Below are 17,387 nucleotides of genomic sequence, written 5' to 3'. Positions count from 1 at the left end.
CACCCTAAGGCTCGGGAAGGTCCTATAGGAATCCATTTTGGGTTTCCTCATGTCGGTTTCATCCTTCTAAGTGTTAGAAGTCGATACCGCACACGCGAAACTCCAAAAGAGGACGGAAATAGGTCGAACTAAAAACGAGGCGGGCACCACTTCTAAGGTTCTAAGATAGTCGCAGGAAGACCCCTAAGGCTAGATCCTAACTCCTACGAGAAATACTAGATCTCACAAAAATTGAGGTCAACACATACATATCAGCTAAAGTTTGAATGCGGACAAGGGTTGATTCAAATTGTTAATATTCACTTTAAAATCTTTAGAAAGAAAATCATTATTTTATTATTCGCATTCCAATTAACAGTAATCTGATACAATCTGACTCAAAATCGGCACACTTTTCCAGAAAAATTAGCACCTACGATTCAGAGGTAGGAAATCTCTCCCAATTCCTGCAATTCGAGAGGTAGGAAATCTCTCCTAAAACCTAAACCTAAACCTAAGACTCACAACTCAATCTCATGCATAAAACTTAACCCCGAATATAATAAGCCTGTTATACCCAACAATAATAATAATAAAAAGACTAAATTGCCGTTAGGCATACAAAGGACAAACTTTTCCTTAGACTAGGCTGAGATGTAACATAATCATAGTCATTATTTTAGTAACTTTTTCAAAACATTAGTAACCAGATTCATAGTTTGGACCAAATGACAAAAACTTTGTAGTCACCATAGGACCTTAGGTAAAGTTCTACAAAAACCAAACAATAACGTAATCACAATAGAAATAGAGAACGGTTTAACATGATAAATAATAATAAAAAATGGCTTATCAGCTAGAAGTTGCATACATACTAGCAAATCTATTTGCGAAGCTTTCTATATTCAGCCATCTTCAAATCTGAATTTGGTTGCAGACATTTTTGGGGCATGGCATGGTTACAAAACCTAAAAATGATTTGGAGGGAATTAATTTTTACATGTTTAGTAAACATAGTGGGTAATTTAGATATTATAGAAACTTTTATTAAAAACTGCAGTTTTCCACGCTCTTATCTATAGAAGAATAGTTTCCACAATTTTCCTTTTCCTTTTCAATTTGTTCTGTTCTTCCAATCAAGTGAGTTATAAATTCTTTGCCATTCTTTTTTTTCCTCTCCTCTTCTAAACTCTCAATTAGAATGTTAAACATGTAATGTCACATAATTTGCCATTTTGAAATTTGTGGCATTGATTAGTTTGAATACGCATTAGCATTCTGTCCTCCAATTATTCAAAATATATTTATTTTTAGGATGAAATGAAAGGTACTAATTCTAATTGAAAGAAAATCTCTTATGAGTTTTCTAAACTTTATATATTGTTTTTGATATGCTGGTAAAAATTTTAACTTCAGTACTTGAATTTGAAACTTTAAAGGCACACTAATAGGAGGCTGAATTGTGCGCGCGTTGGCATTATAGAATTTCTTTGCAAAATTCTACTGATTTCAATCCTCACAAGAAACACGCTAAAGCAAATAAACAAACAATTTGATAAAACAAGAAAACTTTTCTGCACATAAGCACATAAGCGTACAACTAGAGGTGACAAGATATTCTTGTTATACATTCTAGTGAGTGATCAAGGTTAAACCGAATACAATTGATATGACACTTAACAATGCTAACGCACAAAATTGTAATCCATGTAAAGCAACTCGTTAAGTTTAACAAAGAAAGTATCTCATGACATGAATTTAAGTAAGCTATTTGTGTGAGTAATCAATTAGTAAGCATGGCAATAAGATATTTACTTAACCACACAAGCACCGAGACACTTAGGGTCTGTTTGGGGCAGCTTGTGTGTTTCAGGATAAGCAGTTTATCCTAAAACGCGGCCGCGGGTCGACCGCGGTGGTCGACCCGCTGCCTGCGTTTAGTGTAAAAAACCCAAACGTGCATGCAGCGTTTTCAAAAACACACAAATCAAACGGTTAGGCGGCGTTTTTTGGTTTGACGGCGTTTTAAAAACGCCGCCGCACTCATAAGCTGCCCCAAATGGGCCCTTAGAATATCAAACATTAATGATACATGGCCATTGAATAGTTAAAATTATAAGACAGGATGACCACAAAAATCTATATTACATGGAGTAATTAACTTCTTAATATTGTTATAATGATTTACTCAAAACACAAATATATGAAGCATTAAAATATTGAAGCACCATATCTACATGCACATCAACAAAATATGTAAATAGATGATAAATGTAAATCTAAGTCAAAAGGCAAAAATATTTAAAGGGATAACCATCACACAACCTTGGTACCAATTGAGGTTGTCATTCGAGCCAGAGAAGCGCAAATCAGAAGCGTGAGAAGAGAAGAAAAGATAGAGAGAAGTCAAAGCGGCAACCTAGGGCGCACCGAAGGAGTAGTGTCGTGCGAGAGAAGGAAGAGGAAGATTCTCTTGCGAGGGACTAAGCTAAGCAAGAAGATACCGTCAAGAGGAAGAGAAAGCGAGATGAGCGTGACACCCTGTTTGTGAGAACAAGCATATCTGCATGGCCGAACGACGCATTCGAAGATAACGATGGAGGTGTGAGCTACTCGATGTGAATTTGAGTGTTGAGGAAGGTTCGTCTAGAGAAGGAAGAAGAAGGCGGGTCAATCTGAGCCCTAGCTCAAGGGAAAGAAGTGTTCTTACATGAAGTTGTCGATTTGAGCCAATTAGTTCACATGCAATGGAACCAAGCTACGAAGAAGAAACAAGAGGGCTGAAACATTATCAGGTGGAGCCAACGAGAAGTTCTGATGATGGTTTCTTGTGCGTTCCAAGCAGAAGATGAGGCGTGGCTTAGGAATGATTAGAGGTATGACTTTTATAATTAGTGCTAAAGAAATTTTATTTTATAAGAATTGGGTTAATAATGTTATGATTGGAATTTCACGAGCATTGTGATAGTGTGAGAGTGGTTGTATCAATCTGAATCAAAGAAGAAAAATGAGAAGAAGCATCGAGCATAGAAGAGGAGAGGAGCCAGCGTGCTTGGATTTGATTAATAATGAGCTGAAGCATGCGAAAGGGGAAGATGGGTGCGTTGTCGAAACCAGGGGAAGATGGGTGCGTTGTCGAAAGCATGGGACGGAGCAGTTCTATGCGTGTTAATAAGGGTTTTAAAAATATTAATTTATGATTTTAATATTTTATTAATTATTAATTATTAATTATTAACATTAAGGTTTAATCAAATTAGGATTCCATCTATAGAAGCTTCATATTTGGATCGAGAAAAAGTTGGGGACAACAAAGAAATGTTAGATTTTTATTTTCAAAAGTATTTTGTATAAGTTAATAATATTTAATATTAATATGAATTGTAATGATTGAAATTTGAAGTTTTAGTATTGAAATCTTAATTAAAATAATATAATAAAATAATAATTATTAATTAATTTAAAACATAATTAAGTAATGTTATTAAAAAATTTAGTAACATGAATATTTTATATTTTATAGGTGTTAATTTGAAAGAAGTGCTAAAACTTAAGTCCAAGAAAGCCGTCTTTGATCGAGCTGAATACTTGTATTTTTAAATTATGGTACTATTTTTTTCTTCTAGATTTGTTAATTGTTTAGATAGATTTTATCTGTTGTTTATGTTCATTTGATCATATTGAATTGCATGCCACTTATATTTATACATATATATCAAATGCATTATTTAGATTATTATATTATTTACTAAATGTTCTGAAAAGAAAAAAATGAGATTTACTATTTTGATTGCTTGCATGTGCATGCTTGTATATGATGAAGTGACTCTTCTATGGTACTAGCGGTGACACAGATACCCATGCACATAACTGAAAAATGATACAAATATTGAAGTATATTAAATAGTACAATTTTAGACGGTGTTCCTGTGAAAATATATACATATTAGAAATATATTGGTATGTAATAGATATAGTAAAACATAGTGGGTTTTAGAATTGCATTGAATGATCATATTAGATAGTACAACCCTTCACCTACTGTTACATTAATTTACGTAAAATTTAACGTTCATGGATATTGTCTTCTTTATTGTTGTATTACTATAGTTTAGGAGTATGAGTATTTACTGGCTATGATTAGCTCACTGTTGTTTTCAAATAGTTTTTCAAGTTTAATTAAATGATTAACAACTAAGCAATAGAAGAGAAAATATTTACAGAAGAAACATATAACCTGTAATGAGGTAAATTTAACTGTAATTGTTAAATATTAGTTATAGAATATGCATATAGAAAAAATTTAACGTCTGGCTATCTGTTTTCGTTTTGATTAATTCTAAGCCACGGGTCGAGCCGTGATACCCTTAATTCCTTACTAAATTAGGATTCCTTAAATCGCTTTCACTTCATGAACTAGGAAGAATACATTACAACATCTTTTTTAAAGTGGAAGATCCTACACTTCTTGCTTTGGCAAGAGCATCAGAAATGCTTTGCCAAGTATATCCTAATTGCAGTGTTAAATCTTCTAAAGTTTCTTACATTTTAGTTGTGATTTAAGTCAAGCAATTTACATACATACCGCCCAATTTTTATGTATTTACATATCTAATGCCTAAACTTTAATTTTTACATCTATACCAACCAAATCTTTCTTACACATCAAAAGAACCACCATTTTAACTTTTAAAAAGTGAAAACAACTTTTTTTATTCGTAGGTAAGGTGGTATGCATGTACAAATTGAAGTTTAGGTCTTAGATATTTAAATATATAATAATTGATTGGTATGTATGTGAATCTTCCTTAAATTGTAATAAACAAACTCTATTCTTAGGTTGATAAATATACAATTAAAAATTAAATCAAATATTTTTGAAGAGATCGAGAGAGAGAGAGATTGACTAGGACATTCAAGTAAACTTTGCTTGATGAACGATTGAATTTCGCACATAAAAATCTTTACAAATGACTTAGCAATTAAGCACTTGATCTTTTATTAGCCTTTTGATTTTTAATGTCATAAATAGTATCTACAGAATTTGTTAGGAAGTCCTTCAAAAATCACCTTAAAATCCTCACAAATTGCTATAAAAACTAGTCATTATATGTTGTTTTGCATGTGGCAGTTTCCGCTTTGCTTTGTCCATAGTTTAGCTAGCCATTTTTTGTTTGCAAGTGTATGGAGGGGCGTGTCGTTCATGTAAATAAGTATAGCTATGGGTGAGCATTTGGTCGGTTTGGATGAATTGATTTGCAAATTGTTCAAATTGATTGCAATCATAATTTTGAACCGAGCTGGTCAAACCAAAACTTATTTTTTTTAAAACTAATCGGTTATGAATAAACTGCAACTTTAGCAGTTTGTTGTAATTTAATTATTATTATATATCTTGTATATATAATATCAGTTAAATTTCATGAATCCTCAATTTATGTTGCATATGTGATAAAGTTTATTTTTTTAGTTGTTTGATTTGAAATTAAAATATAGGAAGATTTGCATACATACCACTTAATTCCATGTATTTACATATCTAGAACCTAAATTTCAATTTTGACATTAATGACACCTTACCTATGCATGAAAATGTGTATTTCAATTTGTTTTTTTTTTTGGAAGTTAAAATGGTGGTATTTTTTATGTGATATGAAAGATTTGGGTGGTAGAAATGTAAAAAAAATAGAGTATAGGCGTTGGATATATAAATACATAGGAATTAGGTGTTATGTATGTAAATGCCCCTAAAATATAATAAAAAACTTTAATTAAATTTTGATTTTTTAGTTTATTCTGTCAAGTAAAAGTGAAAATCAAACCAATAACCTAAAAGTTAATATTAAGATTCTAAAAATAGAAAATCGAAATATACTTTTGAAGCGTAATAAAATCAACGAAATTTGTTCGGTTCAGTTTGGTTTTTCGTCTTTGACCAAATAATGCATACCATTAAGCATATCTTCCAATTTTTAACGCAACTTAATAGAATTATAACATAAGTATTTGTTATTATATATCAATTTTTTTCTAGACGACTTAAATGAATGTAATAGAGTGAATTAGACCACCAAATATCTTTTATATAGCATAATTACTCAATTAACATTATTTAAACATAGTTATATAAATAATCATAATTAACATCTTATGAAATAAATTGGTAAGTTATGATCAAACAAATTTCCTAATCACAAGAGTGATCAATTTCTTTCAAATATATAAATCAAGCACATGATCACATTATATAATCATTGAAACAATTTATGCGTAATTATTCTATTGTCAATTGATCAAATAAAGGTGAAATGAAATCAATTAAATTTTCAAAAATATAATCAGTAAGGAATTTATTTTTTGAATAATTAAATTAATTTTTTGGTAAATATAGTTAAAATGAATTCATTTTATCTTTTTGTTCATCATTTTGAATCCTTGGTAAATCTTACTAGATCGATTTATAATTAAACACTTAAAAACTCGTACATCAGATTTCTTACTTGTAAGTTGTAAAACTTATATATTTCATTTTTGAGCTTGTTGATTTAATCCACTCGAGCTCATTTCTAAGTTGCAAATGTGTCAATGCTAGTCTAATGACATAGGTCATCATCATCATGGTTGTTTATAATTGAATTATCTAGAAGAAAACACTAAACAAACTATTTAACTGCACTGCACTTAATTTATTATCATTAAATCGCTTGTCATCTAAACTCGAGAGGGGCATAGGGTTATCAGAGATTTTGCTCATCATGCTATATAAGTTGTTAAAGCTTCTAAACAAATTCCATTAATTTTGATCTCTTTCCTTCTGCATGTCTGTATATTTCTGCTACTGTAATGGCCACCAATCTTCAATAAAATCATAAGACACCCTTTCACAACACACATTTAATCACTCGAGATACCGCTGCCATATTTGGCTTGTATATCAAGGTTCTGCACTTTGGCCCCAGTCCCCCTCTGACGTCAATTTTGCACTGTTATTTGTTTTCTTATATTTTTGCCAGTCTTGGATTATTTTAGCAAATGCTGTACTGGTTTATGCCAGGAGGACAGAGCAGCTGTATTTATCTGGTAACTTTTTGCTTGATTCTTCACAGGAGGTCCATGACTACCTGAAAAGCCTTTGCCCTGATTTGCATGTTTCACGAGGTGAATATGATGAGGATGCTCGTTACCCAGAGACCAAGACTCTAACAATTGGCCAGTTCAAGCTTGGGCTATGTCACGGCCACCAGGTTTTACATTTCATCGATTCTTTTGCTTATTTTATTAATATATGCTAATGCCAATTCATGAATATTGCATACAACTTTCAATTGTATGTATGGCATCCTGAAGAAGAGAGATGGTGGATGGTAAACGGAATTAATGTTTTTCTAAGGCTGGGAAACTTGTGAAATTTTTCCCTCATTCCTTTCAATAGCATTATATCTGATATAACTTGAGGAGATAAATTTTTTTATTGAAAATGAGATTGATACTTGCTGGCTTGCTAATCAGTACTTGAATTGTATATTCAATTACATTGGCTGTAGCCTCTAGGAACCGGGCATAACATCTGCCTATTATGTATATTTCATAACTTGATAAAATCGTTTAGCGTCACTATGTAATGTGTATTATATTGCAATTTTGTTCGGAAAAAGAAGAAGAAGAAAGTGTACTGAAGCATGAAATCTAAGCGGGTGGCAAATCATGCTAGAAATCATTTTATTTAAAGGATCAAGTATTAAAATGAACCTAATAGGAGATTACATGATTGAATTTTATTCCCTTGTTCTATGTAAACAATAAGATTAGAATCTATGTATAAATAGGTAGAGAAACAATTATCTAGCAATGACATAAATTTGGAAAGTAATCTTTAATTTTGGAATTCATAATTAACTACAAAACAAAAAATTGAATACTGTTGGCCGCAGATTGCTTAGATGGAAAACTGCTATCCACGATTTGCTAGATTTGCTAGATTGTCGTAGATGTGAAACTGTTATCCATTGATTGTTTGGCTGTTGTAAATGGGGAGGTGCTAATTATAAATTTAGGATTATTTCAACACAATCCTTCGAACTAGGTTGTCTATGTTGAAATGCCTATTTTATTGATTATTTTATCAAAACTCAAGACCTCGTATTTTCATTATTCTGTGTTATCGTGGATCATGACATATTTAGTCAGAAGAGATAGTCGACCTAACCTAGTGGTATAAATGAGTTGAGTTGAGCTCGAGCTAGGTCAAAACTTGAGCTTGATTAATTATTTGAGTGAGCTTATGCTTAAGCAAAATTTTATAAGTTTAAGTGAGCTCACATGTTGGCTATTTATCATTATAGAAAAATAATTTTGATTTAAGAAATTTTTGTAATAAAATGAGAAAAATGTGCAATTATGGGAGAAATAATAAGGAATAACTTGATATAAGAAGGTATAATATAATTTAAAATAAATTTATAATATATACTCAAAATCATAAAATTTATTACATTTTAAGTGCATTTTGTATTGCCATTTTTTAAAAAAAATTGGCTCACAAGCTAACAATCTTAGTCGAGGCTAGCTCAACTTTGACTTGTTAGATCCTTGAGCTCAACTAATGCGCCAGCTTGGCTCAGTTGCACTCTAATTTAAACTGTGTGAAGGATTTTTTTATTATTGAAGGGTAACTTATAGACGGGATTGAATTTTTTCTAAGGGAATAATTTCAAGCTTACTTCAGCTAATAAAGGGATTTGCATCTTATCAAGTGCATTCCATGATTTTTAGGATTTCGTTCATTTAGAAACTCGAGTCATGATGATAATTTGATAGTACTATTTTGTGGCGAATCATTTGTTCAGAGTGTTTCAAAAATAATTGTCTTTTTTTGTGGTGTCATTTTTTGATGAAACGACATGTTCATAATGCACGACATCCTTATTATTTTGAGACATTTGAGAGTAATCTTTGAGGCACACTTGGCATGATATTGACTTTTTGTGAGCTTAATTTATCTTAAGTTTGTAATCCTAGTCAAATGATTGCGAAAGATGATTGGATTGCTACTTTATGCTTGAGGCTCTAAATTTTGTTTAAAAAATATTTAGATTTTAGAGTTTTTTTTTCTTAATTTTTATTTTGTATTAGTTTTGTAAGTTTGAAATGATTTTTACTGAGATTTGCGGGCATCTTGATTATAGTATCCTTTTCCTGTTGATTTTTTTTTTTCAATGTGGTTATTATTGAAGTATTCGACTAAATTTGTTGCCCTGAATTTTGCCAACTCCGATAGTTTTCTTGCCGAGGATTTAGTTTTGTAAATTTGCACTACGCAAGTTCATTTGAACATTCTTTGCATTACAGACTTTGTCTACTTTGTTCTTGTACTTAGAGAATTAGGTTTGTGAGAGTTTAACTTATGGTCATAGCTTATAAGCACGGCATCAACAATCACGTGTTTGCATTTTCTTTGCAAAATACCTTGAAGGTATGTAAATGGAGGATAAAATATTTCTAGCAAATTTTGTGGTCGTGTACTAGATTCCCAATGTGACATGAGTAACATGATGAGTAGTATTAGATTTATGTGACGAGAATTTAAAATTATTTTTTGAGGCAAAACTTGTCTGCTTCAGGATTTAGGATGCGTAGGATTGGATTGCTAAATGAGAATTACAAGTCCACGTGTAAGTAAAATGACCTACTTGAGAGCATGCATATAAGCTCTTGATGTGTGCATTTTAAATTTAGAAGAGAGTTGTGAATTTTTGGAATTGTTGTATAATTTTTAAATCATTGCACCTGCACGTCTCTCAAGGCGGGGCAAACATGAATTTATCCTTATAACTTTTTTTATTCTGTGCAACTTTTTGCTAGGTTAAGTTTGAGCATTTAACACATTTGTCAAAGCACATGCAATCAAAATTGCTCTCGAGGATTTGATGTGTCATGCCAGCCTTATGTTATGTATTACGGTAGTTGTTCACGTGATTTCATTGTTATTTAAATGTGTTTATCGCTTTACATTTTATAAACATTATTTGTTGCAGTTTGTCCGCTTGTATGTGCCAGTTTACTGATTCAATTGCCACAGTTATTTAGTATTTTCATTGTGTTTTTAAAATATTGCTAGTTTGCTTGTGTTTAGCCCTTATGTTCAAATGAAGCCCGTATGGGTCCTCCCTTCCACTTTCAAAAAGGTGTGTTCTTTAACCCATTTTCGCGACAAATCTTATTTATCCATCGTGTGTAAGGTTAAGGTTCCGAGTTTTCAATAAAGTTTTGTGTGCTAAAGGCGAGATTTTAGTTTGCTCGTAGATAATCCATTATTTACAGTCAATGTAGTTCATTTCAAGTATTGCATTTTAGAATTTTCATTTTTGTTCTCGTTGTGCATTTAAACTTTCATTTGTTGCGTTATATGGTGTAGAGAGTCATTTTAATTATGCCTTTTAAGTTCTTTACAAAATCAGTTCAGTGAAAGTTTTGTAACCTCCCGACATTTCTCTCACATAGAGAGCTTTTATGGGGCCAAGAAGACTGTATGTATGAATGATGTTTAGGACACCACAGTTGGGTCTTCTACTCTCTTGATATTTGTGTATTGTATGTAGGGGTGTAAACTAACTGAACACGAACTAACAAAGCTTGTATTCGTGTTTGGGTCTTGTGTTTGTTTTTTAGCGACGGGGCCGAATGCGACCCGAGCACGGGCTGTTCGCGAACGACGAGCCAGTTTGACATCCCTAATATTAATATATCTAAATAATATATTATATTAATTATATAACTTATATTATATAAATATATAATATCTATATTAGTATATTACTAATATAGTATATTGATATATTATTATTATTAATTTATTATATATTATAATTTATAAAATTTAATTTTTTAAAATATCATAAATTTTTTATATATAATTATTTTAAATTATTTTATATTTCGAACAATAACGATTCGAACACGAATGAACGCATCACTGTTCGTGTTTGGTTCTTTTAACTAACCGAATGAAAAAAAAAGTTTGTTCACATTCGTCTCATTTACTTATCGAACGAATCGAAACAAAATCCTTTGGAGAGAGAGAGAGAGAGAGTGAGGGAAGGAGAGAGAAATATAGACAAAGATGAAAAGAGAGAGGAGATGAACGATGGGATGCTTGGTGGTAGGTCTTTAGTAGGATTTAACTTAAATCTTGTCAAATAGCCAAAACAAGAACTTGAATTCTTTAGTTTTAAATCCCATTTCTCCACTTATTTTACCAAAGTCTTGAGTGGATATAACATAAATAACATGTCATAAACTTCTCTCCTATAAGCTCACCTCGATTCTTCGATGCATTCTCATTGAGTTTCGGGCAACCTCCCGCTTCTTCACACGCAACAAAGCTGCCCAATGCCTTCTTGAGCCAGCTCACGTGTGCCTTCTTCACATGCTACTAGGCTTTGAAGATACTGAGCTCTATGACTTCCTCAATTTTGTTGTTGTAGAGGTTTTCAACAATTTGTGGAGTTAAAGGGTGGGAAAGCGAGGGAAATGGGGCAAGGGAGTGTGCAGGCGAGTATAATGACAGAGCTTTATTTTTTATTTTTTCTTTTTTTTAAATTGTTAAATTGGGCTTTCCATTGATTTTCACTCATCGATATATTGTCCGCTTTGGCTTAATGGCCTCACAATTGTCTTATTAGCGTATTTTCAAGATGTCATCCATCCTGAGAGCGCTCTCTTACGAGCAGACTTAACTTTAAAGTTTCTAATGAAATTCTAATTGTTACACTAAAAAAAGTCTCAATATTTAAGTGTTCAACTTCATTCTACTGGAGGGGTTTCACAATCTCCCACACTTAAATAACTGACATCATCGTCAATTTTTTTAATCCAAAATCATCTACCAAGCATATATAATTCTAGAAGCACTCTGTAGATTCAAGAGTTGGCTCCCATTATATAGCACTTTGACTCATTTAGGGTTCAAATGTTAGCTCTCATGGTGTAGCACTTTGTTCTGTATGACATTAAGTTCTTATCTTTAGGCTGGTGTATTGCTCCAATATCTTTTGTAATAGTCTTTGATTTGGCTTAATGGCCTCATGGTATTTGTCCTATTGATGCAACTTCCTAGGAGATTACCCATTCCGAGAGTGCTCTTGTACTAGCACACTTAACTTTTAATTTTTTAATGAAATTCCAACCACAGAGGTTTAAATAATAGTTAAGAGTTCAGATTCATTTTGTTTAAGAGTTCAACATCATTATATTAATGGGATTTCACATTTGGCCTCTGATTTTCTGCACGGGGGATAGTGCACAACATGGGACAGAGAGGAATGAGGTGTGAAGGTCAACAATATAGAGTTTTTTTTTTATAATTTCTTTAGTTACACCATATTGGCGTTTCTCTGATTTTTCAATTGGATTGCTGCCTTGTATACTTCCTTTTTAAGGACCTTATTAATAGAATCATTCATGATATCAAGTTGATGTTGATGTCAATTAAAATTTGCTACAAGAGAGTTTAGTAATGTGGGAGAGTTTCTTGATAATCAATATCATATGATTGGGTGTACTCTTTTGCAATAAGTAGTATTTTAAATTTATTCATGCTTCCATTTGTTTTTTGTTTGACTGTAAGAATTATTTGCATCCAACTATTTTTTTTTTCTTGGTGGAAGTTCGGAAAATTCCCATATACCATCCTTTTTTCTTAACTTATGTGACAAATTTCTTCCAATCATGATTTTGACAGTTTGTGAACATTATTTGGAATCCTTTTTTTTAGGAGAAGTGATAAAAACATGAAATTAGCCCTTTAACATGAATTGTACTCAAGAAATAGCTTCACTATTGTGATTTCCAACATTAGTGTCCAACTTCTTTAGCACCGACTTTTTCGTGTTAATCACAGTAATTTTCTTTTTAAGAGGATCTATCACATTTGCCAAGGCTAGTTTTAACATGAACTGTACTCGAGAATGACCTCCACTGTCGCTTTCTAGAACACATAAGCAAAGAGGAAAGCATGCCAAATTTCTTTTTCAGCAAAGTGGCCTACCTAGGACCGTCTAATTTGTTCCTTTAATAAACTGTGAGATGTGATGAAGTTTATAACACTTGATGATTTTTAGGAGGGATTTTAGCCTTTGATATGACTTAGCAATGAAATTATAATCAAGATGACAAATTTTGACTCAGATTTGAACAAATTTGGCTTGTAATTCATCCTTATTTCTGAACAGGACACGATAGCATGTGCATCATGACATGAGCTGGTAATGCAGAGTAATACAGATAGAGTGCAACATAGCATGCATTACAAGTTGGCTGTAGAACAGGACACGATTAGATTAAGGCTTTGTTGTTGTTGTTTTCACATTCTGTTATTCAAATCATTTACATGAGGACTCTTTAATCCGAACCAATCGAATAAGAGTTTGCCATTACCAGCAAGGTCATCATAAGGGCCATTATTGCTAATTCAGTTTGGTTAAGAGGCCATTAACCATACTATTAAATAATCCAACATGCTCCTACCAGTAGAGGTCGTTATCTGAGCGAGGTTCATGTGGAGACCTGTCAAATCCGGATTGGATTGTAAATCTTAGTTCTTCGTACAAAGTAACCATGAATGGCATCGTATCTTACAATGAATGATTTTTTTTTTTTTTAAATCTTTTCTATAGTATCTATTTCTTCATAATGCAATAGTCATATCCCATGTATAAAAATTTTAAAAAAAAATCCCATTTATAAAGATAAGAAACCATCATCACATTGACAAGACATGAACTTGTAGTAGTTAAGCATGGATTTAAATGTGTTATCTGTATTTTATGCTGATAATTGAAAGAAAATAATTATATTACACGGTATGACAGGATGGATATACAGCAGGTTCAGTATGTTGAGCTTAACTTCCTTGAGCTCGCTCTCTCTTCCTTTGTCCCTCTCTCTCAATTTCCTCTCGTTTATTCATTAATTTTTCTCTCTTAATTTCTAAGGTAGATAAGACAAAATGACCAGTCCACTTGCAACCAATTGATAGGGCCTTCGTTGTTCCATGCTACTAATTAATCAGTTTCTCTTAGGGGTGCAAACGAGCTGAGCTTGAGCCAGCCCGGGCTCGGCTCATGTTCAGCTCATAGAAATATACCATTGTTCGTGTTTAACTCGTTGATATATCAAGCTCAAAAAGTTTGTTCATGTTCGGCTTGTTTGGATAACTAGTCGAAAACGAGCTATTCGTGAAAAATGTGTCGTTTTGACACCCCTAATCATGCAGCTATGTAAAGGGTAGGAGTGAGATTTAAATCTTATTATTTATATTAAAATATTCATTTATATTGAATTTAATATATTTTTATTTTAACTTTTTATTATTAATTTTAATTGATTATAAATCTTTGTAGCATTGTAGTTAATTTAATTATTTCAAGTCAAAACGAGCCGAACACGAACGAATAAATCTTTGTTCATGTTCGGCTCGTTTAGATATCGAGCACAAAAAATTGTTTGTGCTTGGTTCGTTTGCTTATTGAACGAATTGAATATGAACCACTTAACGAGCCGACGAGCTATTTGCAAACAACAAGCCATTTTGACAACCCTAGTTTCTCTTATCGGGGCAGCTAATTCACTCATCCACTTAAACTTACCCAATTGAAATTTTATGTGTCTTTGTCTGTGTGTCTACGGTTTGAAATTATATGAAAAAGGTCAGATATCATTAATAATGACCAAATATGATCGAGTTCTAAATGTCTTGTGAAATATCATCTGCATATAAATTCCCCATAGTTTTGTGTTGCAGCTTTAGTCAAATAGAGGTCCCCAATCAGATTAATTACGAATGATTTAGCAAATCCCAGCTGTTAAATCATTCCCTGCTGTTTTGCACCTGTTATTATACCATCTTTTGCCAGAATATGCCGTCATATGTAATTTTCAACAATGTTCTACTAATCCTATGGTTCATTTGATTGTTCGTTTATTGTAACATTTTGATTTTATTTTGCTCATTTTGTCCGGGAAAACAATTGTGACGGTTTGTAAAGCTATAATTTTTTGTTGATTACAACCAAAATTATGAATTTAACAAATTTTATCTTTTGTTGGAACATATTTTCTAATTCCTATATCATTTGTAAAGTTAAAGTACTTGTTCAACTTAGCGGTTGTTTGAGATCACTTTTGATTTTAATTTTTGATTATTTTTATTTTTGTTTTGTTTTATTTATATTTTTATTTAAAATGAAACATATTTGATTTGTTATAATATGGTTTGTTGTTTTTAAAAACACTCAAAATAACTTTTGAGTGTTTTTAAAAACAAAGTAATTCGTTTTTGAAAACAAAAATAAAAACATGCAAAAAAGCACACTAAACAAACATATTTTTAAATTAAAAGAAAAAACAAAAGAAATGCCAAATAAGCCCTTAGTTTTTTCATGGTTTACAATAACAACAAAATGCTTTCCATGAACTCAATACGACGAATGCAGGTCATTCCATGGGGTGATTTGGATTCTTTGGCAATGCTCCAAAGGCAGCTAGACGTCGACATACTCGTCACCGGTCACACCCACCAATTCAAGGCCTATAAACATGAGGGCGGTGTTGTCATCAACCCGGGTTCCGCAACCGGTGCATACAGCAGCATTACTTACGAGGTTAACCCCAGCTTCGTGCTCATGGATATCGACGGACTTCGCGTTGTAGTCTATGTTTATGAGCTCATCGACGGAGAAGTGAAGGTCGACAAGATCGACTTCAAGAAAACTGCTACCACCCAATCTGCTCCCTGAATCTCGGTTTGGTGTTATTGTGATTTTATTTGATGAGATGGAAGGTAAAACAAAAAAAAATTCTGTTTTCTGTTTTAAAATTCATTTCGTGTGCTATATTCACGTTAAAGATTAGAATGAATGGTATGTGGTGAAGTTATGATGGTGGGTTTATCATGACATTTTAGTAGTATATATTGAAGTATAAATGTTAGTTGTGTAAATACATAGGAAATGAGTGGTATTTATGTAAATATCAAAAAAAAAATCCAGTAATTAATCGAGCTCTTGGGAATGAATGTCTAATAGCTAGCCACTAAAAGGTAGAAGCCAAATCAAGTAGGTGAGGCATGTTTATATTTTTGCCTACGATACGACAATACACACCATATGCTTATGCCGAACTCCCTCCCTCTCTCTCTCCTGCTCTCTACCTCTTATGTATATGGATGGTGAGAAGGATCTTTCAAGTAGGACCCATGAACATAGTGCTTGGAATGATATGTGGCTTGCTACATATAGTTTTTTTGTAAGGTTTTGGGAGGTAAGAGCCGAACCCACATTATTTTCAATAGAATAGTAATAGGTTATATAAACAAACTATATAGTAATATGTTTCATTGATTTTTGTGGGAGGTATCAACTCTATTAAGTACTATTTAAGTAGTAAAAATTTATTCCTTACAAATCATTCTCAATAGCTTCAATGTACTATATGTATTCTCTTGAATCCTTGTTCATCTAATAGGTATATATTTCTTTTCATTTTTTATGTTATAAGTGTTCAAATTGACTAAATTATTTATTTTTATCCTTTTTAGGGGTGTAAAAGAGGCGAGATTGGATGAGCTCATATTTGTCCTTATTGACTTGTTCAAAAAAATTATTTTATTGAAATAGGAATGTATTTAAAATTGTTGTAAATTCCATGTTTGTATTTGGGTAAATATGAATTCCTTTGTTTGCATGTTGCTTTTATTGGGCTCTTGTTCAACTCGAATGATTTGAAAATTATAGTTTTAACATTAAAAAAAAAAGCATAAAAATCAATATAAAAATGTTCTACCAAATATTATTTATTTATGTTCATTTCAAGCCAAAATAAGTCGAATACAATTAAACAAAAGTTTGTTCATGTTCTTCTTTATAAATCGAATTCAAACTAATTATTTGTATTCAATTCACTTAACAAATAAATCAAACTATAGTTACTTAGTCAGCGGAGCACAAATTATTTATGAATGAAAAGCTCTTTTGATATCATTAATCTTATTTTTAATGTGTCACTCCATAAATTTATTTAATAGGATAAACATTTAATATATTTTTCATATTTTTTTGTTACAACCGCTATAGTTTAATAGGTCATGTTGAAAAAAATAGCTTTCTACAATAAAAAATTTAAAAAAAATCAAGAAAAAGTTCCCCAAACAGAGCCGTGGTGGAGGTCTGAAACGAAAATTAGCTAGAAAGCTATTCAAACACTCCCTAAGATCTATTTGGGGTCATTGCATTTATTTAAAAAGGTGATTGTAAGTCTAAGGACGAGAAAACAACGTCTTAAAAAGTTACAGTAAGAATAATAAATATTATATATATATATTTTAAAAAAAATTAAATAGCAGTTTTCTTCCG

The 17,387-nt window shown here is 31.9% G+C and overlaps 1 protein-coding gene across 1 annotated transcript in view; it reads left to right on the top strand.

Annotated features, from left to right (window-relative positions):
• Positions 1-15,828, top strand: part of LOC110031757 (vacuolar protein sorting-associated protein 29) — a 29,028-nt gene extending 13,200 nt beyond the window's left edge. The window contains exons 3-4 of the mRNA XM_020735129.1: positions 7,086-7,223; positions 15,471-15,828. Coding sequence (XP_020590788.1) covers positions 7,086-7,223; positions 15,471-15,773 — 441 coding nt within the window. The 3' untranslated portion in view covers positions 15,774-15,828. The remainder of the gene's footprint in view (positions 1-7,085; positions 7,224-15,470) is intronic.
• Positions 15,829-17,387: the final 1,559 nt, after the last annotated feature.

The sequence above is a fragment of the Phalaenopsis equestris genome, unplaced genomic scaffold, assembly GCF_001263595.1.
Source record: "Phalaenopsis equestris unplaced genomic scaffold, ASM126359v1 Scaffold000840, whole genome shotgun sequence".
Taxonomy (NCBI): domain Eukaryota; kingdom Viridiplantae; phylum Streptophyta; class Magnoliopsida; order Asparagales; family Orchidaceae; genus Phalaenopsis; species Phalaenopsis equestris.
Note: the sequence above shows the minus strand (reverse complement) of the source record. Positions and strands in the feature narration are given on the sequence as shown.